This window comes from Helicoverpa armigera, chromosome 22 (assembly GCF_030705265.1).
Source record: "Helicoverpa armigera isolate CAAS_96S chromosome 22, ASM3070526v1, whole genome shotgun sequence".
In the NCBI taxonomy this organism is placed as follows: Eukaryota; Metazoa; Arthropoda; class Insecta; order Lepidoptera; family Noctuidae; genus Helicoverpa; species Helicoverpa armigera.
The window spans coordinates 2042308-2066146 of record NC_087141.1 but is presented as its reverse complement, the minus strand read 5'-3'; the positions used below and the strand labels follow the sequence as shown (position 1 = coordinate 2066146).

General features: G+C 35.4%; 2 protein-coding genes across 17 annotated transcripts in view; both read right to left on the bottom strand.

The window, feature by feature from the left end:
- The window catches only part of Cngl (Cyclic nucleotide-gated ion channel-like), a 299859-nt gene extending 287867 nt beyond the window's left edge, over positions 1 to 11992 (bottom strand). For all 14 annotated transcript variants that reach the window (XM_064040529.1, XM_064040521.1, XM_064040524.1 and 11 more), the window contains exon 1: positions 11875 to 11992. The gene's annotated coding sequence lies outside the window, so the exon portion shown is untranslated. The remainder of the gene's footprint in view (positions 1 to 11874) is intronic.
- Positions 11993 to 16394: 4402 nt separating this feature from the next.
- LOC110380616 (SWI/SNF-related matrix-associated actin-dependent regulator of chromatin subfamily B member 1-A) lies at positions 16395 to 23502 on the bottom strand. Of its 3 annotated transcripts, none has more exons than XM_049842969.2 (8): positions 23280 to 23502; positions 22773 to 22963; positions 22156 to 22318; positions 21753 to 21900; positions 21294 to 21505; positions 20756 to 20932; positions 20159 to 20297; positions 16395 to 17109 (listed from the first exon to the last, which is right to left on the bottom strand). In XM_049842969.2, exons 1-8 carry the CDS (start codon positions 23358 to 23360, stop codon positions 17018 to 17020), a joined length of 1203 nt encoding a protein of 400 aa, XP_049698926.1. In that variant the 5' UTR covers positions 23361 to 23502; the 3' UTR covers positions 16395 to 17017. The 3 variants fall into 3 exon arrangements, with proteins under 3 accessions (XP_049698926.1, XP_049698925.1, XP_049698927.1); XM_049842968.2 differs by having other exon boundaries at positions 22767 to 22963; positions 23280 to 23501; XM_049842970.2 differs by lacking the exon at positions 16395 to 17109 and having other exon boundaries at positions 20151 to 20297.
- Positions 23503 to 23839: the final 337 nt, after the last annotated feature.

Here is a 23839-nt window from a genome sequence, read left to right as displayed (position 1 = left end):
CCTATAAACAGTACTTTATCATTTTCGAAATAGGTTCCTCTCCTGCCAATGTATGTAACTCAACGCAACTGCTAATCTAATTTTAAAGTTGGTGACAGCATTAGCATACTGTAACATATGCAATCGACATCCAGCCTGTATTCCCGGAAGGATAGTTTGACATAGTAAATACCAATTTCATAATATACTCGCGTACTTCCACATATATACATAGTATAATTTCTCAAAAGGTTAAGCGTTTTCACACCAGTAGATTTTCTGAGCGAAATCTCCCGGTTCCTACGGACGGCAAACAATTGACATGGCGTTAAAATCCGCACGACAATTTTTTGCCGCTCGAAAAATAAATATTAGTAGGATGAGTTCATACATTTTCTACAGCACTCAAGATAAACGGGAAATTACATAAGACAAACTAATGATATTTTCATCTAACTGTTCTCCCATGCCTTAATATAGACAAGACACCCTTTGATCTTAATATGCGTTTACATGTTAAATTGCTTTCCTTTCAAGGCGTTTTCAAAGGACCAATTATCGTACAAAGATAGCTAAGAGCTACTGCAGAGTTAAGCTATGTACACACGATACTAAACTAGTTAGTCATAAAACACTGTATGACACGTTATTGCAAAAGTTTTATACTAAACTGGCGTCTATTCATGGAAAACATCGTCAAGACTGCTTTGAAATAGAACCGTCTGCGTGGATCTTAAGTTATATTTATTTTTTGTTTGTAAAGGTGCAATCTTTCAAGATTTATATCAAGTAATTGATTGGCAATATATTACCTTACTATCTTATTTATTAGCCTATAAAAAAACCTTTAGCAATTATGTTTGTGTTGTGGGTGCGTTCACAGACATAAATCTTATATTATGTTCAAACTTGTTACGATCGGTTGCTAAAAATTCACGTAAAATATATTTTGTGTACTTTCCAACTTAAGCTATTATTGAGAATCTTCTTCTTCTTCTTAGCGTTTATCCCGTCTTGTGACGGGGTCCGCTTTCCGTATCTTCTTCTTCCACTTCGCTCTATCCTGGACATCTTCCTCTTTGAGTTCGCAGATTTCCATGTCTTTCTTTACGACACTCAACCACCGTAGTTTTGTTAAGCTATTATTGAGAATAAATAATATAATTGATCGAAAAGCTACGGAAACAAAAATATCATCATCTGTCAGCTTTCCATCCTTTTTTATGATAACAAACCTTTTACGGACATTTAACATCGTTTCTAAGCAAGGTCGGTAAGCCTTCTGTAAACAAATTGCAAAACTGTTTACAAGTCAAACAATCCATTGTTTTCATTACCCGGCCCGTAATGAACGAATGAATGAATGATACAGCACGACTGAGTTCTTAATCCATAAGACAGCCGACCCGTGAAGGGTGCTAAATACGGCGTACAACGTGAAAGAAGGGTGAAACTTAGAAAAGTTACGTAGGTATTACTCGGCCTTCTTTTGATATAGAAAGTTTATTAGCCGAGTTTATCTTGGGAAGATCGTATTTAGGTTACCTGTTTATGTTTATTCTGTAAATACGGAATAAACTCGGTCAATTTTACGAGAATTTTCATTCATTCACAAGCAGTCATATCTTGTTTATTCTTCTCGAAAACTAATTTATTTTTATTGAGGTTTCTGAGGCCACAGTATTATTAATTCCATGATATAATTGTTTTAATAATAACTACATCCAAATTATAAAACTGTTCTTTCTTTTGAAGTCAAAAAAATCACTTTTTATTCACCTAGTTATAAAAAAAATGCACAAATTAACAAAATAATTTTATATATTGTACTAGGATACCAGAAACTGGGTGCGACTGTTATTAAGTTAATACAATAATAGTGCACTGCGAGTTTCTGAGTATTTAAGTTCGACGTAGAATGCCGTTAATGGCTTTTGTTTATTAGACTATTCCTAGAATCTAGATTGTTTGGAGACGAAGTCCCTGGAATAACGTTTCTGAAATTGTGCATTTATTTATGGAAACATGTAAACAAAGCATTGTGTATTAACTGAAATATTAATGTTTCAATGCGCAATAAGAGAAAATCTAATTTCTACAAACCAGAAAAATCTGTATTAATATAATAAAGAGGAAACATTTTTTTGTTTGATTGTTTGTACCCTAAATCCTCCGAAACTACTAAACCGATTTTAAAAATTCTTTCACTGTGGGGAAGCTACACTCTTCTCGAGTAACATAGGCTATTTTATTCTGGAACGAGCAGTACCACGATGCGCGGATTAACCACTGGACAACGGCTAGTCGCATATAAAGAGTATTTACCATACTTCAACAAATGGGTAGGTAATTAAGTACAATTCCGTGACAAAATCGTCATTAGCTTAACATTTGTGTACAATCCCTCCCCTTCTAAGAGTACAAGTGAGAATAACATGCATACGTGGAAGTTTCTCGAACACGCAGGTGCTACGAAGCGTATTTACAAAGCAGTGACGTATGAGGATCAAGGCGCGAAAAGTCTTGCGCGAATTTTAAAGGTAGGTAAATGTATGAAGAGAAAAATGTCACGGCATTTTTTATTAGAAAGCTAAGAAGAGGTGTGTTTTTTTCCTCCTATATAAAGTACCTTATAAAGATCACCGGAAGACGCTGGATGCAGGTCGCCTCCAACAGGTATCTGTGGAGATCTAAGGGGGAGGCCTATGTTCAGCAGTGGACGTCTTATGGCTGAGATGATGATGATGATGATATAAAGTACCAATTTACAAACATCGGTGGACTGCAAAGTTCAGTGTGCAGTTGAGACTTAACCAACAAAATTAAACACAAATCTACAGGGAAGATAACTCAACAGAATAATTGCATAATAAAGTCCGCAGATAAGTGGGACTTTAAGAAGTTTTGTTGTTCTTCAATTTCCGACAGCTTACTCCCATGAGGTTCAATTTCACTTGACCTACATAACAAATGTCTGTCAACATGAGTTACTGCGCCGGGGATTTTCTCAAGAGTCTGAATAGATCGTGTTTTGTTATACAACTGCAGTTATATGCTGCCCTGGTACTTGAATTATACTTATGTATGGCTTCTGGTTATCTTGTCGTCCACTACAAGTAGATTAGAAGTGTACTGTAACTGTTCAAGGTACAAAAAAATCGTCTTTAAAACTGGTTGTTTGGCTGCTGCACGAATCCAATCGAACTTTTTAGTCGGTCTGATACTGTTCGGATACCTGATCATTATAATTATGCGTACCATTCATCCCCTACTGAATTATAAGCCCGATCGAACTAAAAACTGACTAAAAACTATGCAGTGTGTGGTGATTTTTATGATGTTAAGATTTTTAAAGTTTAGGAACTTGTACATATAGTTATATACAATTGGCATCGTCTTTATATTGTCAAGTAAGTATCTATGGACAGATTCCCAAAAAATATGAAATCTACCCCGATATCGAAATGGTCTAGAGTAAACGAGCTCGAAATTCTCCCAATTCCTCAGGGCATATTGGTTACTCTGATTCTTCTGTTAATTTAATTTGCCGAGAAGGTACTTGTATTTCACGTAGGGGAAATCTATACATTGGTTTCAGAAATTAAAATGTAACCGCATTCAACCGCTTTTCAAATTAAGCTACTAATACATATTGCCACTATGTATATTCGCCATGTATATGGGGTTGCCTGGGTAACTGGGTTGAGGGGGTCAGATAGAGCAGTCGCTCCTTGTAAAGCACTGGTACTCAGCTACATCCGGTTAGACTGGAAGCCCACCCCAACATAGTTGGGAAAAAGGCTGGAGGACGACGATGTATAGTCGCCATAGTCTGAAAAGCTGCATGATCTTCTTGCTGTTTCCACCACTAAATCGAGTGATTAATGTGAAAGATTCATATTCGAAGAGATTGGTATCTAGAATTAAAAGGGTTTGAGTAAAAAGTGAACCCACTCATAATTACTTAGAAGTATATTTAGCTTAGATGGAGGCGTAAACAAGTCTATCAGTGCAACCTACATTGCTAGTAAGCTTTTAAAAAAATAGATTGTACACAAACCATCAACCATATAGTACGGTATCTTTAAAGTAAATAATTATGTTGAATGTAGGTAGATATCATGAAAATGCAAATAAGTACAGTTAAAATCAATACATTACTGTGTGTATTCGGCATCAATACATTTAATTTGAACTACGGACTGTACATAGAGTTGTACGTAAATATATTATGAGCATTAAAACTCGGCCACCTGTAATAAAATTAAAACCTTAAGCGTGTTATTATAAAAAAAAATACTTTGACATGTCTTTTAAATAAATATTTTTGTAGATTTTTTAACTTTTTTAAACCTCTTCTTTTGCAATAGCACTGTAAATTTTACATATTATAGAAAAGCGGTCAACGAATAGAGCTTTCGGTCCAATGCCTATTGGAGAATTTCGATTAGCAAGCGAATCCGGCTGAACATTTCTGCAGACACGGAAGGCCCCCAGCAATAGTGTAACCACTGAAACACAGAAACTGTAGGTATGTACTTGACTAACGTTCTAATCTTAATCTTTCATCATCTCAGCCATAGGACGTCCACTGCTGAACATAGACCTCCCCCTTAGATCTCCACAGATTCCTGTTGGAGGCGACCTGCATCCAGCGTCTTCCGGTGACCTTTATTAAAGTTTAATCAAACACTTTCTTCATATTTATTTCAAACCTCTTCATAGTAATGTAGTCTAAAAACCCTAAGCATATTTTACTCCTGTTCAATTAATATTATCATCAGCATCAGCTAACAAACTACCAGGGCACCATAATTATGCAGATAGTCAACTAGTTAAACAGCTGTTGTTCTGCCTACAAATTACTGTCGCACCATTAACTCGACCAAACACTTAATTCAGCTGGTCATGGTAATACCATGCATTTTCCATCCATTAATTAATAGTTTTAAAACCATTTATCTTTGTAAGTCATGAAGTGGGTGGTGTTTTCATTATTATGTATGATACATAGTACATATTGTTGTAGGTATATAGGTATATAGTAATATGTAACTTACATATGTATGCGATCCGTCAAAACCTACACGACTTTCACAATTTATTTTAAAAGGATCACTTTTATAATTAACTTGAAAAGGCAACCTTTCGCATTTACTATAAGTCGAATCTAAACCACAGGCGATTACTTAATTCAGGAGTTAAGAAAAAATCGATTTAAAAACTGAATAACGATTTATTGAAAGGGCAAAGGGCAGGGCGAAAGGGTGGATTAAAGTCATTATCTGCCTAGCCTTTTCCCAACTATGTTGGGGTCTTCCAGTCTAACTAGACGCAGCTGAGAACCAGTGTTTTACAAGGAGCGACGGCTTATCTGACCTTCTCAATCTAGTTAGCCGGTTAGACGTGGATTAAAGTCTGACAGTCCCAAAAATAGGGCCTTGTTTCTAAAAAAACGTAATTTAATTTCTAGAAATTATAACTATCACACATAGAATGAAGTTCTCAATCCGGATGTACCTATTTCCACATAGCAACAACAACAAAACCTACATACAAACATTAATTTCACACACACATACTCGTCACTCCTACAAAGAGTTTATATAACGAGTTTCCGCAACCGAGAGAAACTCCATGACGTTGATTATCATGTGTCTGAGTGGAATATTGCATTTCCCACTTTGAATATGGCGAATTTTAAAGTTATTTCGGTTTTACACAAGGGTTTTGATGTATTTTGATGTGTGTAGAGTTATTTAAATTAACGCGTAACATGAAATAATTCGCATCAATGTGCATTTTAAGTTTTGAACACATACATTTTTGGTACTCATCTGTGATCAAAACTACCTCTTGAGTGTTCATGATCCCCTAGTATTTTTTGCAGTCTATCTACATGCATGCCTTATCTCAAGTAGATCAAATACATTAAATAAAACATGCTTAATGATTTATATATTTGAATATGTGTGGTAAACACGAGCATTAAGAACAGTAAGCTACTGTAAAATTTTGTGCTGAAATATGTACAAACACGAAAAAAATAGATTAAATTGTTCTCACTCCTGGTCCATTTCAGTCATGGCCTGCTTTAGTCAACATTTACAAAGTGATGCGTTCATGACAGGCTCCCCCAGAGACTATCCCACCACAATGAAGCGTGCACATTTGACAAAATACACTGATCAATCACAGGCCCTGTTTGTGCTCTTGTTTTGATGAAATGGAACGCTAGCGTGAAACGTAACGTAGAAGCATTGTTATGAATAATGTAACTGTCTGCTATTTTCTGTCTTCCTGGTATCGATTTGAGGCTTCGACGTTTGTTTGTAATTTTATCCGACTGCGTTGAAGAAAAAAGGTGGTTTAATTCTTGTTATACTAACTGTGAATCAATGAAATGTTTTCTATGCTTACCAAGAAAAGTAAAGTTTATTTTATACATATTTATAATTTAACTATTTTATAAATAAATAAGGACAGTACTTGTAATATTGATTTAAAAAAAATGATAATTTGCAACTACGCTAAAATGACTTTATATCTGGAACGGGTAGGTTCAAGTCAATAGATATGGAGATGGGTTGGGAACTCGCAACCTTTTGACCGCCAGGTCGAGGTCTTAATTATTAATCAGAATATTACAGAAGACTACATTACTAGAAACTCCTACGATAGAATATACAATACTAGTACTAATGTTTTCCCGCGGCTTCACCCACATCCCGGGGCAACCGGATAAGTATAGCCTATATCTTGGGGATCGTTTAGCTTCAGAACAGTGAAAGCATTTTTCAAATCCTGACAGTTATTTTTAATGACTTTTTTTGCAAACAAACACAATATTTTTTCCCTTTCATTATACTAGGACCTTATAGTCGTGGTGGCCTAGTGGTTAAAGAACCGACCTCTCGAGTATGAGGTTGTGGGTTCGATTCCAGGTCAGGCAAGTACCAATGCAAATTTTTATGAGATTGTATGTACTTTCTAAGTATATCTTGGACACCACTGGCTGACAAAAAGGTGAAGGAAAACATCTTGAGGAAACCTGGACTGTTAAGTCTGAAATCACCAACCCGCATTAAGCAAGCGTGGTGATTAATGCTCAATCCTTCTCCGTGTGAGAGGAGGCCTGTGCCCAGCAGTGGGTCGATAAAAAGGCTGTAACAGTAACAGTATACTAGGAACTACAGATTAGTTTAGAAGTATAGAACACTAGGAGTATAGGAAGCATAGGAGTATAGAACACTACATTATTAGTAACCACCCACGATAAAATAACAGAATACCTCCCCAAAACTGAAAATGCATGGCATGAACTATATTCATCAGTCTATTTGTACGTGATACCGCAACAAACGCGCAATTAATGATAAACAGAAACTATTCATAGTTTCAATGGAATCTCATTCACATTAGGTATGTGCCCTTGAAAACAGTAAATGAACAGTTAAATTGTTTGTTGAAACATAATTGAAAAGGAATTTTTACAATAACATACATATGTATGTACTTACTGAAAAATATCTAATTAAAAGCTTCATACTAGCTTCATCAGCTAGCACAGCGGTTCCACCAGCGCCCGATGGCGATTCCTTCGCGCATGTAGATGAAAAGCAGTCTACAGGCGTCTTCGATAAATGGGCTATCTAACTGTGAAATATTTTTCGGACCAGAAGTTTCAGATATTAGCGTGTTCAAGCAAACAATCAAACAAACTTTTCAGCTTCATAATATTGCAGTGGGTACCTGCACCATTTAACTGGAACCAGTTCAGTTGACCAATACCCAGTTTGACCAATGGACAGCCAGTTTTTGGCTGATTATAGTTTGGTTATCGTTATAGTTAAATGGTGCAACTCACCCTGAGTATTGCATAGGTAGATGAAACTACGTAACAAGCGCAGCTTTATCTCTAGATGTTGAAAAAAATATAGGTACAAAGTTTATAGAACATTTCGTGAATTACGTTTAAGACCCAATAGAGTGACCCTTAAGCCATTAACAGGACTACGAGCAGCTACTAAAAAAATCATGGGAAAACATAATAGCACTAACAACACGTGGGAATCGAACCCAGGACCTTAATGAGGTATTAAAAGAAAATTGCTTATTCCTAGCTATTGAAAAAAGGTTTCAGTCGTGAAAGAAATAATTTAATTATTCATTTTCATTACTGCTGGTGAATTTTGATATGATTATTTTTATTCAAACTTAAGTATATATACAGATATACCTATAATAATATGTCTCCTCTGCATCGCCCAATTATTTGAATTGGCAAAATAAGTCCCATAACAAATAAAAATGCTTGTTATGCCAAAAATACTCCTTTTATACTCACACCTACAAGAAATCGAAGGTAGATTGTAATCTGCCGCCAAAGGATACTGTGGGTTTCTTCATACAAAACCAAAGTACTTATGTACCGACAGTCAGTGCAAAAATAAAATGAACAAGAATATCTCCTTGCGACAACCAATTTATACCCCTCCAACCTTTTACTTAGAATCCTTGATAATATCGTTGGCAGTATAAATTGATGTTAGTATGTATGGGTAGGTATTATATCCCACGCCGTTTCAGACACCCACTTGACTGAGATTCTAGCTAACAACAAATGATTTTAACAAAGCGTTTTACTGGTTAATTATGTTATTTATCTGTTGTTTTTAGAAATTCGTTAGCCTATAAATAAATAAAATTGAAATTTCCAAATAATAAAACGAAAATAAATTTCCAATGAAAAAACAATACCTATTATTTTGACAGACGAAAAACTAATTTCTTAAAAGACATTTGGAATTGAAATAGAATAAATGTTAACTGTAGTAAGATGTAAATTGAAGTAATAATAAAAACGTTTGGAAACATTGAATTATTCATAGATGCTTGAAAAGGCTGAAGTTTCGTGAGCTCCTTTGTAAGGCTAGGCTTACAGAAACGGTGATTTTGCCTCGAAGAGCTAGTCATAGTAGAATTTCCCCCTAGGGCACCGTTAACTTGTACGTTTCCTACCATCGAACAGTTGCTAGGTACTTGTGGTAACTTCTTGTTCTCGATCGGTAAACTTCGAGAGTTCGGTAATAGAATACGTGAATATTCAGGAATAACTAGGAATTGATTTTGGTGTGATATTTATTGGGGTTTTCTGATTGATATGGAATACGTCACGCAAATGTTCGCATGCACTATAAATATCGTATCTTCTTTATTAATAAAAACCTCAGTTGGGGTTTATTTTAATAGTAAGTTAATCGTAAAGTAAAGCGTATTTTTCTAGTCCCTAAAATTATTTGGTTATCTTAAATATCAAAGTGTTAGGCACAACTAGGTAGTGTGATGGTATATGTAAATTAAAATGTAACCTATCTTGCATCAAACATACCTAAACTCCTCATTATTACTTGAAACCCAATCTAAAGATAAAACCCTTTCAAAAGTAATTAGTATTATAATTGGTGAACGAACCCTTCACTTCACAAGTTCATTCAATCGTTCCATTCACGAGTGTAACGTATGACGTAACATCAAAAAGGTCCGATCACTTACAGAAAGGTTTTTCATAAAACCTATGTAAGTAAGTACATAAGCCGCTTACTTAATTAAATTAGTTAATAAAGATGTTGATAAAAGTTCATGGTTATCATTCAGAGAGTGTAATCCTCTTAAGCGGTTGATTAAGACAGATATGCCGCTAGGTTAAGTTGGTCCGAAATCGTTTTATGAAATTCTGAGAACATTTTGAACATTTGTGTTCAGACGCAATTAACTGGCTATTACAACCAGGAATATTTCCAAATAGCCTCAATTTAAATGAAGTGCCCGTTTCGTGGTTTCATTAATTATTTGCCTTACTAATTAAGTTTAATTATCGGCTGTTTAAAGAAAATTGCTCGGTTAAATGAAATGGAAGAGTGTCGGTTTAAATTGATAGGATTATTTAATCTTTTAATTACTTATGTGGTTGTTAAATAGCATTGGTAACACTTAAGAGATATATCTAATTTAGTTATTAAGGTTTAAAAATAAACTACTCAAAACAAAATAGGGCCCACTACATGTGTAGGCTGTGGTTACAAAGTAGTCATACTTATTTGTTATTTTTGGATAGATGCGCTTAGGCTAGGTATAAATAAACTGTTTCAGCATAATCATTCATCAAAATGTTTATTTTCTTAAAAAATACACACAAAAATCACTTTTTAGGGAAATTGCAATAAAATAATGAGCACAGTAAACTCAACCTAACATTTTTTTTTTGCAAATAATGCTTGAGCAATGTTTTTGTTAGTAACGAGTAGGGCCTCCTCTACTCCGAATGCACTCTCTGAGCCTATCTGGTACACTTTCGATCAGGTGGGTAACATTTTGCTCTGGTATTCGTTCCCAACAGAGTTTCAGCGCGTTTATGAGCTCCTGTTGACTATTCAACTGGCTATGGTTCTCCTTGAGGCTTCTTTTCAGTTGATCCCATAAATGTTCAATGGGATTGAGGTCGGGGCTCATTGCAGGCCATGGCAAAACAGAAATGTTGGCTTCAGAAAGTGCTCTTTGTGTGATGCGAGCCGTATGAGGACGAGCATTATCCTGCATTAACACGAAACCAGCACCCACTCTTTGTGAAAATGGGATGACGTGAGGTTGGATGACTCGCTCAACGTACCTGGAGGCTGTTACAGAACCTTCCTCCAGAATGACAAGCTCTGTTTTGCCCATCATGCTAATCCCACCCCACACCATAACACTTGGACCCCCAAAACGATCTGTTCCATGGATGCAAGGTTCTGAAAATCGTTCGCCTTGTTTTCTCCACACGCGTATTCGTTTGTCGTCACTGTAAAACTTGACCTTACATTCGTCTGTAAAAAGAACCGAGCTCCAGTTCTCCATGGTCCAGACCAAATGTTCCCGAGCGAACCTTAAACGTGCTGCACGATGAGCCCTAGTCAGTTTGAGTCGAACTGCTCGTACTCTGGAACGTTGACCATCTTCGTGGAGTCGATTTCGGATAGTTTGGTCACTGACTTGGGTACCTGTCGATTGCCGCAGTCGGGTTTGTACGGCCCGGGCGGTCAAAGTTCGCTCCCGACGTGCAGTTAACCGTATATACCGGTCTTCATGTGCAGTTGTGGCTCTAGTTCTTCCCGTTCCAGGTCTCCTAGCTACACTCCCGGTCTCCTGGTAGCGCTCCCACACGTTTCTGATAGCTCTTCGCGACACTCCGATATGTATTGCTACTGATCTCTGGGACTGTCCCTCCTGAAGCAGTGCAACTGCTCTTGCAGCAGTTTCCAGGTCCATATGACGTCGAGAACTAGCCATAGTGACCACGATTATGACAGAAATCAAACAAAACAGTTTAAGAAAGCAACGTCTAACCACAAAACTTAGAGTCACACTGAGAACATAAGTGACGAAATGAGTGCATTTTGTGTTTTTTCAAGCACTTCACTTTTTCTGCCTGACCACTTGAATCAAACGCATAAATTGTTGCTCGAATCATAAATAATGACTCGTAAACATGTCTACTTCACAAATCAATACTTAATTTTACTAATCATTGCCCATTGAGTAATTTTTAAACAAAAAAGTAACATAAATTAAGGTGGGCCCTATTTTGTTTTGAGTAGTTTATACTGAATGTTTGGCCCTTCACACGTAGGTATAACGAAATTTTTGATAATCTTATATAGTAGAATAAAAAAAAACAGTAGGTACCTATGTACAGAACAATGAATAATAATAAAGAAGAACGAAGATAAAAATATTTCGTGTGAAACCATTCAAACGAAAACCTTTAACAAGAATTTATCAGAAACAGGAAGTAAGAAAGTTTCATAACTTTTCCAAAGCAGGAAGAAATCGCACCTAAAAATAAATCTCACTTACCTTATCAGAAACTTCCATTACTGCCGGAAACACAATACAGTTCGAAAACAGTAACTTTCACATATTTATTTTGTTTTTCTAACATACAAAAAAAAACTAACCAATCACCAAGGAGTTTCAGTTCTCAAAACTTACACAGCATTAACACGAAATTAAAAAAAAAAGTTTTAAATTTTAAAATTGGAGTCACACATTTTTGTTACTGGCACAGTGTAATTTTTTTTTAAGAGATTGAAATTTGAATTTTCCGTTGGCGGGCTCGGGTCGCGGAGCGCGCGCTTCACTCCGCCTGTCCCAAACATTTTATCACACTGAACATTGGTGAAATCTGCCATTAGGGACGTACCGAGATCTCGACTTTTATTGTTCGCAATAATGTTCGCTATCGAAAACAATATCACACGGTCGCGCGGAACAAATAAACACTGCAATAAACGCCTTGCAGTCTTTTTTATTGGATGTTGTGAGTTTTATTGCTTAAAAAAGTATGTTGGTAAGGAAGGGCTTTATTAAGAAGTCACTGAATCTTATCATAAGTTAGACCTCATGTTCAATTTTCATGAATCACGATTTTTTTGAGCCTAATTTGAACACATTTTTCTTGGCAAAAAAAAATATGAACTTGCCTTGTGGTAAATCCAAAGTTGTAATTCGGATCGTAGCAAAAGTCTGAAAGGATGATCTTTTGCTATTTTCACAGCAATAAAAAATATTACATTCAGAAACCAAACAAGATCCCATAAACTCTAGACAACTTCCAAAAAACTAAAATAAAAATAATCTAAGTTCACTAAACAAAAAAACAAATAATCTTATCACTCATCGACTAGCTACTATCGACACACTACCCCTCACTAGTTCGTCTCGAGCGCCCGTCACGCACTGTCCATGCTCAGGAACAACATTGGTCGAGTTCGCGCATGCGCTCTAGATGTTTTTCTCGACTCGGATCGTCTATACTGGGCCTATAAATCTTTGGGTCGAGACGAGGCGGCCCATTTGAGACTATCACAGGTTTTAGTAAGCATCTACATAAGTTGACCGCCCCTGACATTGTGGTTCTTTCAATGGGATGGTAATTAATGCGTGTTTTTTTTTTGGGTAGAAGTTTTAATGGGTATTGAAAAGATTGGGGTTAGTAGTAGGTTTGCTTTTTGTATTAAATGTATTCTGTAGTTTGCAGTAAATACTTGCCTCTTCAAAATGACCTTGATATATAGTTTGTTTGCACTTGCACTAAATTATACTTATTAGCCGCATATACTTACGTCAGTATAAAAAATACAGTAAAGAAGTAATACCTACAAACGATTTAAAGTCAGAATTAAAAACCAGAAAAAAATACCCATAACTATTAATTGAACAAAATTACCAATTACTTTATTGATTTCTGACACTTAAGTGCGTGAACATTAGACATTTAAGTAAAACTACTTTTACGGATTTTATCGCGGTTATATTAATATTATTTAATCCCGACGTTTCAGATCCTTTACAGCATCCATGGTCGCGGGCTGACTAAGATGTTGGTCGTCTTGATATATTAGTTACAAACAGCTACCCTACATTTTGTTGATTATTATTGACAATCCGATTCACGCAAAACGAGCTCACTGTATCCTTAGGTCTCGCAGTTTTCGACTTCGATTCGAATTGCTAGAATGGAAATTTAAATACCCAAAACATTGTTCTATATTCCTTAAAAACATTTAATAAATCCATAAATCATATAATATAATAAATATGCAAAAATAGTATATGCTATTTTTATCACAGTCAAATGTTTTCAAATAATAAGAAAAACATTTCTGTAAGCATTTCTGTTACCTACCGCACGTTAACGAAAAAGTTCCAGAACTCGTAGCAGCGTAGCCTCGTAGCCGCGTAGCACGTAGCAGATCTACGCGCCGCCGCCTACGCAGTTATCTCGCGAAACATTATAATTCACTTAGCTTATCACTTCCTACGAATCTGGTAAAAGGGAAAGAATTCAAAATGTTCCATAGTACGTGAATTTATCTCCTAAAATTTACATACAGTAATAAGGAACGGAGAATTCCTAGTTTTGAATATTCGTATCTGCGTGATTTACCGACCAACATTTGTAAACTTGAATGAAACGTGTTTTTTTGCAACCTTACCTTTTCATAAAGCAAGTACCTAACTCATATACCGTGACTCTAAACGGCTCTCGCTTACGCATCATAGGTAAAACTCCTCAAGCTCGTAATTTCATTACCTACGTAATCTCCCCGTTTCATTCATTTCAATCTTTAAGGTCACCTTTCTAGCTCAACCAATACAGCCTTATTTTGTCAGTAAAAAAAATACTAATCTCTTTGGTTAAGTAATTCTCAAATTAGTTTCAACAAGTCTATAGTTTCCTGATAGTTTAACTCGTTGAAAATATTTTTACCCCTCTTACCTGCCTACTTTAAACAACTACTAATAAATATTAGACTTCTTAACAATCACCAAATCCTACATCCTCTAATTTCTGCGCTCCTGGTAGCTACGTCCCACGAATATGTCGTTGCTCATAATTTCTTCTCCATTATACGTCGTCGGCTATACGCTAAGTGATTGATGGCACCTATTGGAGCGCACAAAGGTGAATATTATTCCGATCCGCTGAGAATTTGCTTTCGTAGGGGATTTCCAAGATAAGATGAGGATTTGTGACGTCTCTATTCATGTTAGGGGATTGCAATCAAGGATAGAAATATATGTATGATGACTATTTATTTGTAAAGAACGAAAATGTAGGGTTTGTCACAGAAATTATATGTAGGTATGTTCATAATTTATTATGCATTCGAACCATGCCCAGACGTTTTAGTTCTCGCGGTTTCACCCAATTCACGGCAAATACGCTTTTCACTATCGGTTAAAGTGTCCTTTTTAGGGTCTGGACTTTAGCATTTAGGTTCTTATCTGCGGAACTGGCTATGGTAATAATAATTTACTGTTCTTTTTTATAATCATATTTCGTTGGATATTGTAACAATACACGTTCTACTGAAGTCTTGAAAAGTATTTAGATACATAATAAAACAACTCTTTAATACGTATGTCTTTATTTATCTTAAACACTAACCACAGATATGAGGCCTGTTTATATCTCAGCACTAAAACTTACTAATCAACATAGGCCAACGTTCACCAACAACATGAGCGTCCGTTTTCTTAAAATAACTGTTTTCTATTGTTTCACGTCCCATTTTCAAAGTAAACTGTCGGTTAAAGAAAAACGGCCGTTTATGTTTTCGGTGAACTTGTGCCTATGAATAAATCGAACGTTAGAATAGCACATTAATAAGAAAATTGATAAGAAATATTTTTCAGAGAGCTGAATCTGCTTGTGTCGTTCTTAAAATAAATCAGATCTATTTAATATAATGACACGATTATTTAATCCCAAGTCACATACTATGAAATACTATTTATATCCTTAACTATTCCAAAACTAGGCCTTACTTACAACCAGCACTAACTGAAATTACAACCAATAATTTCTGAAAGTCGACTAATATTACTTACTAAATCGAATCTCTGTAAGAACCAAACAAACTATTATCAACATTATATTTAGAGTCACAACACGAAACTGGAAAATGATAAATGCACATTAATAATTTCGATATAATCTCAATAGATTTGTTAAAACATTAGATGAATGATACTATTTTTCTGTTGACTTGAACACATCAAATACGATTATATGGTGAGTTCATCGATAAACACATATTTAATCTTGTTAGCATAAGTTGTATACTACCCGTCTATAAAGTATGTATAGTGTATAAAGAATGGGATTAGAAATGACAGCCCGTCTATTCGCTTCTTGCTCGCACACTACTTGCGACAAATTGTGTGAATGTGTCAAACATGGAGAAAAAATGAAGAGCGGAGATGTCATTATGGAAACTCTCCTAAGAAAATGGCGAGCCAAAATTTGGCTGCTCGGGGACGAGGAACGTTACTAGCTACGCCCCATACGCTTTCTTTAAGTTCAAAACAATATACTATAATATAGAAATCTTTGACAGATGTCTGAAGAACCCCGCCTCATTAGTACACTCGAAACTGATCGTTTTGATCACGCCCACTGTACGTAGTTGACCCAGAAGAAGGTGCGTGAAGGTGCGTGAGAAGATGAGTGGAGATCATCTTTCCTTCCACCATGGTGTAAACAAGTGAACTAATATATACTGTATACGAATAGAAATAACACTACAGATACTAAGATTTAAACAGCCTTTCAGGCTTCACATACAATCCTAGGAATATACGCCTTAGGCCGTCATACTTGCTTCGTCCTTGAGAGAGCAGTTAAAACTACTTAAAAAGTAACGGTAAATGAAAATTGAGAACCTCCTCTTTTTATGAAACTCGGTTGAAAACAGATTAATAAATGAAACAAAAAAATTTGAAATGCGGCCAGCGCATACCCGCTAACTAAAATTTTCACGATCTAAATGACTTGTCGATTTTTTTTCTGTAGGCAACAGTTTATTAAGAAACTGATCTCTCACAGACCAAGCGCTTTAAATTCCCTAAATGTAAAGAACTACGTATTGAAATTTACGATTACATCAAGATTTATAATAATATGGAATAAAAAATTAAGTTGCTGTGTCCCACCATTGAATGTCGTATTGGCAAGATGATATCTATCACAATATGGCAAAATTATCATTGAATATGAAACATATACCCGTTTCAGACATCTAAAACTAAAGCAATATATGAAAAAAAATAAAAGTAGAATCTATAAAAAAGCTTACTTATTTAATAATTCGTATCAGGCGTATGTAAAACGTTAAAATAGAAATTACTTACGTATAACTTTACAGTTGAAAGTACCAGGGGTGTATGAAGTCGAAGTGGTTAGCAGCAAACCAGATGTATGACAACGTTAAGGCCCATTATTAGCGACAACATAAACTTCAGGTTTTCTTAAAACATCTGTTTACTTTTAAAATTGAATGGGAATATTCATAGAACCTAATTAGTTATTTTCAGAAACCTGACGTTTATGATGTCGACGAAAATGGGCCTAAGGAGTTTATAATGTAGGTATGTAAACGAAATATTTTTCTATAGTAAGGAGGACACAGCATTTTTTCCAAGTGTTGCAAGTTTATATCTTTTTCCTCCTCTTTTCTGGGGTAGTTTGGAAGAGGGCCTCGTCGGCTCGAATCAGCCGGTTGACGGCGCGACTCAAGGACACATCTGTCACCAAAAACAACTCGTTTAGTCGAATTCTAATTTAGTTTTTTTTATTATAAATTTTAAGTATGGCAATATTATGTTCGAGTGTTGCTAGTGTAACGAAATTGTCAAGTCTTCATTCACAATAATTATAATTAACATGATAAATGTCACCAAAATTAATTGTTTAACTGTAAAAATGTACAAAATTAAATCACTTTTTCGTGGTCTTGAAGACTAAACAATTTAGTGCTAACATTATAATTGCCATGTAATTCAAAATTGTAATGGTAAGCAGATTGTGTCAATTGAATCACCCTTTGCGAGCCAAATATTAGGTTAGTTAAACAAAATGAGGTTAAAAATGAAACAAAAAGGAACAATTTTTGGAAAATTCCTCTTTAATGTGATAGAATTTTAACAGTCCACTTACTTTCTTAATACATTACATGAACGTGTAAAATATGCACGAAAAAACTATCGAACATATAAATATTATTAAATTAATTATTCACTTTGATTTTTTGGCAGTGACTGAACTTGGTTCGTAATTTTTTCGTGCTGATTTTACTAAAACCTTAACTATATTGCATCTATTATGAAATTGTACTCATGAAAGGCATCAATACGTTTTTCATTTTATTAATGTTTTACTTTTAATGTTTAATTAATGTTTTACTGTATTAATTCATTTATTGTAAATTGTAAAATTAACTAGAAAATACTCGAGATAAACTGTCACCGCGACTTGTTGATTATGCTTCAATATTTTCACTGCTCAAAAATGGCCATCAGTCTTAAAAAATGTTGACTAACACAACAAGAAAAAATACAATATTAAGTTATCTTGTTCCTCAGGTTTTATTTATATCATTTTGTGTTTCGGAAGACTGAAAGAGTTTATCATTAAATTACCATTTTTAAGCAGTCAAGAATATGTATCAATTAATTAAATACCTCAGTCCATAATTGTAACATTATATTAATACTTATAAATAATTAAATATTATTTTAAAACTGATTTGACTGTAACTGCAAACAAAGTTAGCCTCAAAAAGCGCACTCCTCGTTTGTATAAATATTTATTGTGATTTAATATATTCTACTTGATTAGCTATTTATATCGATTCAAATCGCATATATTTCAAAAACCAACCCATTCAATATATTTAATGCACCTAATTTAAATGACTATTTTGTAATCCATTATTGCAGTTTTTCCAGTGGCATAAACAGACGTTCCGATTCAATCATTCGAGAGTTTATCGATCTTTCGATACCTTTAAATCGATTATTCGTGTTATATTACAACATTGCTCTATTTTGGAAGACCAATGTCTTATGTGGTATTTATTGACTATGGAGGCAGCTTTGTTTACCAATGTCTTATACTACTAAATATCTATGCTTATAGATTCACGATTTTGTGATGTAAAATAGTACTCGAGTAACTATTAATCGATTTTGTAAAATATCTTCTATAAGCACATTGATGTCGCCAATTACAGATTTTGAACTATTGCTCTACTGTCCACTAAATGCAATTAAAGCTAAATATTATTTAGACTGACATTGTCAACTTCAAGTGATAAAATAAGTTAGCACGATTTATTTCCAGCTTTTTAATGCCTTTATAGACAGTTTATTGACAGAAATTTAGCGATAAATGAATTCAGTGGATAGTTGTGCAATCGTGCCTTAAACTTCGATTATATATGAGTAAATAAATTATTGAAAGACGCATATCCACCGAGTATAATTCAGCTTGAAATAAATAAATAAAGCCTCTGCGTCTATTCAATGAATTACTTTACGACCAAAATCTGTAATGAGCGACCAGTTTTGCTAAATATAGTAATGTTATTAAGTACATACACAAAATAATAATTGATTAAAATAAAAATAACAACATGTTTGTAAAAGTAATATTATGTATCGGTAAAAATTGTGTGAAGTGTATGAGTATGTATAGCTCTCGCAAAACTTTATATCGTCACGGAACCGTTGCGTGAGTCGATGCGCATAAACCAATTTTAGGTGTCGGCGGGTGACGGAGGTGGGTATAGAACAAATACGCGTACTTGCGCCCTGAAGTTAGTTACGGACCGCCAATGAGTTTTGCGAGAACTATACTGATCTAAGTTTTGTTTCCGTGTGATGATATCCTCATACCAAAGTTGTATCTCGCCTACTCGTATGTGTAGTTTATTCTACGTTATTCGAAAATAAATGACTTCCCTACTAGTATACTGATGCAGTTTTATTGTTTTATCGTTTCATACAAATACCTACCAACCCATTCCATATAAATATTTAATAGAAACTAAGCCTAATGTGTAAGGTCTATTTCAGAAATAAAAACCTTTGACTTTGTTAAAAAAATTAATATAATACAGACTGAATAAACCAAAATAAATTGATCTTGATTTGCTTAAGAAGATTTTTGTGTAATTTATGTGTATTTAACCACCTTTAATAAATAGTATAATCGTATACTAAAGAGTTTGAAAGAGTAATCAACTATAGAATTGTGAAAATCAAAAATTGCATTGCAAAATTACTTCACCTAACTCAAATCAGTATACTTTGTGTCTTTATATGTATGTCTACCAACCGAATATGGTGTAGCATCTCTAAGTGTAAAGTATACTTTGTGTGTGTCTACCAAGGAGGAAGAAAAGATGAGCGGAGATGCCATAAGATGGGTAGGTCAGGCGCTTTCTTGTAGGTCAAGTAACCAACGGTACATAGCGTTACTTGCTTAGGAAGTTTTGCATTATGACATCTCCGCTAGTCATTTTGTTGTCCGTGACTACACCTTACTGAAATCAGTATACTTTGTGTTAGCGATCCTGCGACTTTTTTAAAGACATTTACATCATTATTTGCATCTCTAATCAGTATACTTTGTGTGTGTCTGTCTGCATGTATATGTGTCTACCAACCGGGTGTGATGTTAACAAGTCTGTGTATGCGGCTACTGCTTTTTTAAAGACATTTATCAGTATTAACATCTCTAATCAGTATACTTTGTGTGTCTGCATGTCTGTGTGTATGTGTGTCTACCAACCGGGCGTAGTGTTGGCGAGGCGGCGCATGCGTCGCGTGTTGCGGTCCTGGTCGCGGATCTTCTTCTCCATCTCCGCGTTGGTGAGCGTCTCCAGGTGCGGCGCCCATTGCTCCGCCTCCGATGGCTGGCGGTATGGCGTCTGTAAGTAAATATAGTAATGGTAATAAGTAATGTGAAGTATGTATATCGATTTGTGGGAAGGAAGTGCCTAGTGGTACAAAGATTACGATGCTATGGTTTTTTGGAGGTCTGTACGATTTACGTGTAAAAAAAGAAATGATCCAATGAGTGATCCACCAGATTTCAATTTTAATTTAGAGGCCACTTACTAAGAGTGACTGGAAACATTATGAGGACTTCAAATAACGGTCCAGTGCTTGTTCAAATTGGGCAAGGTACTGGTTATATATTCTCTTATAAACAATGATATAGAACGCATTATATGCACAAAATCTCCAAAATACGTAATAATACCGTCAAAAGAGCGTCCTATACATTAACATATCAGTCTAAATACAAGTGTAATATCTTGGCAATTTTCACATAGAAAGTACACTTATATTTCTCAACAAAATAATAAAAGTAAAAATCTCATACCTCAACAACAGGCAGCGGTGCCTCACTAAAAGCATAAGTCCTCTGATGCCAGCTCAGCTGTCCCCGCACACTGTAAGCGATGCCGGTGACGAACTCCCCGCCTAACCCCAGCTCAGCACACAGCTTCATAGCAAACTGTTCCGGGTTGTTCTCTTTCTCCGACATGTCCCATTCCACCTGGAATTATGATTATAAGTTTTAATTGTAACTGATCCTTCTCAACCCAACTCAAAATCATTTATTCAAACTTGGCTGCAAAACAGACTTTTTGGACATCAAGGTTTAAAAAAGCCTCCAAAACCACCATTTCCTGTGTTTCCAGTTGTCAAATCGCCAGTTTAACCAATGGGCAGCAATTTCACGGCTGGTTATGGCTTGGGTATAATCAGAAGGTGCAACTCACTCACTGTTTAAAATTAGGTACAACAGTCCTACTATGAGTTCGTCACAATTGACTACTCCCGGAACAGCTCGGCAAATTTTTGCCATACCTAGTAAACATTATGATCCAACAAAATGGATGGATGGAAGAACTAACCTGATCAACTAGCGAAGTATTGCCCACATGTATGTTCAGCTTAATAACAACTCTCTGGTCAGGCTGCTCCTCTAGTATAGCGGGAGGTTCACTCGGGAACGCATCTATTTGCTGTCTGATAGACGAAGCTATTGCTGGGATGAATGTGCTTGTGTTCAGTTCAAGGTCATCGCATAACACTTCCGCAAATTGTTCCGGTGTTATTATTGATTCTGAAATATAAACAAAACATGTAAAGAATGTTGAATAAGGAGAAATTATTTTTACCTTTTGTCTAGGGTTATATGTATCACAGGCCATTATTTTTTAAATAAGAATACAGTAGTGTACAACTCTCAAACTAAATGGGCGTTGGTTATTTGTTGTTATTATGGACATCCTAATAATAATGAATAGTAAGTTTTGACGGTTTGTAGTACACTGTAATGATTAGAAGAAGTCAATGAAGCAAATGCATACCATTTTTGTTCCAAGTAAATGTGTCCCTCAGTTTCTGTCCTTCTATCTCCATGTCCAGTCTGATGGGCACAAGAATCTGCTTCTGTGAGGAGTTCTCCAACATTGCAGTCATGTCTGTGTCATCAAAACACAGGGGGAATGTACGCACCTAAAACAATACAATTTATTGAAAAGGTACTCAAAGAACCAATATCACTCAATGTAGAATGTAGCATTAAAATGAATAAATAGTATGATATACATTTTGAGGTTTTCATTACCTACCTTTATCAGCCTTTTTATGTACTATGAAAATTAAAATTAAATCTACTAAAAGATGTGCATCAAACATTTGCCATATAGCAACTTGTTGAAGATGTAACAAAAATGCTGTGATTATTAGAACAAAGAGCAAGTTTTATACCTTCTTATTATGCACCCTAGTCCTGCTTATCTGAGTGGCTTGTGGTACAGCATCCAAGTGTGAAGAGTTGGGCATAACCGGCAGCCAAGACTGGTTGTGTGGCTTCTTACTCTTGCTCTCCCTAGGAGTTGCCAACTCCTGGCTGACTGACACCGCTTTGTACCTAATCATACACAGTTACTGTTAAATTAGCAAGTCCGTTAAATCTGGTACAGTTAGTGGAAGCTATGTACAATGAAAAAGATGGTTAGGCTAAAAAAACGCACCCTGTACAGGTGCTGTTATGAAACTAAAGAAAAATAAAAATTGTTTATGGCCATTACCAGGGTTAATAAAGGAGATTTTATTATGAAAAACCAAACAACCAAAACAATAATTGCTATAGATCCACAACCGAGAATGATAATTTATAATGATGAAAATAAGATAATAATGAGGTTCCCAAGTATTCCAGTGTTTCCCAAGATGTGTTGCAACTTAGTAGAGTAAAGCTTTAAACGATGAGTGATGATGATCACCGAAAACCATTTAACAACTCACCAACGTATCATTGAGTTCAAATCATACTCAAACTCATTACCTAAAAGAGAAATAATAATCACAAAACGTACACATACTTATCATCGTTGCCCTCAATAATATCTTCAACCTCAGAAGCTTTGAGGAGGGATACCGAGCTGGACAGCACATGGGCTCCTAGACCATTGTCAATGAGACGTTTCCTCTCCTCGTTGGTAAGAGTACGCCGGGCCATACCCGGGTACTTCTTGTAGAGAGACCCACGGAATAACCGTAGGTAATTGCCGACCTGCAAAAGAGAGGTTTCAATTATAAATGTGTTGTGATCATATACAAATTGATGTTAGAGTAAAATTTGGATAGTTATTAAAGATTTCGATATGAAATTACAGTGGTAAGTAGTCATGAAATAGATAGCATGCATCATTGATTTGGATTGTTTAACGTTGTCATAACTGCTGGATTCGCAAAATATGTTTCCGTACTTTAGACTGGCTCCAGGAAAGGAATATAAAGCAATAAAAAGTGTGATGTAGAAGTAATATAAGTATAATAGAAGTAAATCATATTGTAAGCGTCAATAAACAAAATGAAAGCCAACCAACCTCTGAGCCGACACAGTAGAATTCTCCACCCTCCTCTATCTGAAAGCTTATCGGCTTATCGCCGTAAGTTCTCAACGCCATTTTCTCTGTTTTTCGTAACTTCTAACAAATAAAATTAAGTAACACTGTTTATTATCACGAAAATTGTAAAGTCTTTGCCAGCGTTATCCACAAATTCGCCAAATTGAACGAAAATCAACACTTGAATGAATGAAATGAACTACAAACAAGTCGACAGACGGCGAGTGCATGACCGAAAAGCTGTCAACATAATGTTGCCACAGTAAAAAAACCGATTTGCGATAGCGACATGCCGAAGTCAGCGCATTGCGTTTTTTTTTGCTAAAAGATTTGTTGTTTTTCACAACATTAATTTCTGAACCTTTGATTCCTATTCCTGACATGTTATGAACTTGGATCTAGGTGTGGATCTAGTACATAGAATACATTATATGTATTGACTTTCGTGAAATGTACAGTTTGAAATGGCACTTATTTTGTAGCACGTATTGTGACTTTTACTACATACATCGGGATACATAAAGGGATTTAAACATCAG

Bases quoted from the DNA above. Each gene is read 5' to 3' on its own strand.
- LOC110380616 (XM_049842968.2), bottom strand. From the start codon at position 23,360: ATGGCGTTGAGAACTTACGGCGATAAGCCGATAAGCTTTCAGATAGAG. The intron at 22,319-22,766 runs GTACGTTTTGTG...GTGTATGATTAG, and splicing joins GGCAACGATGATAAGTATGT to GTACAAAGCGGTGTCAGTCA. The intron at 20,933-21,293 runs GTTAGTTCTTCC...TCATAATTCCAG, and splicing joins ATACTTCGCTAGTTGATCAG to GTGGAATGGGACATGTCGGA.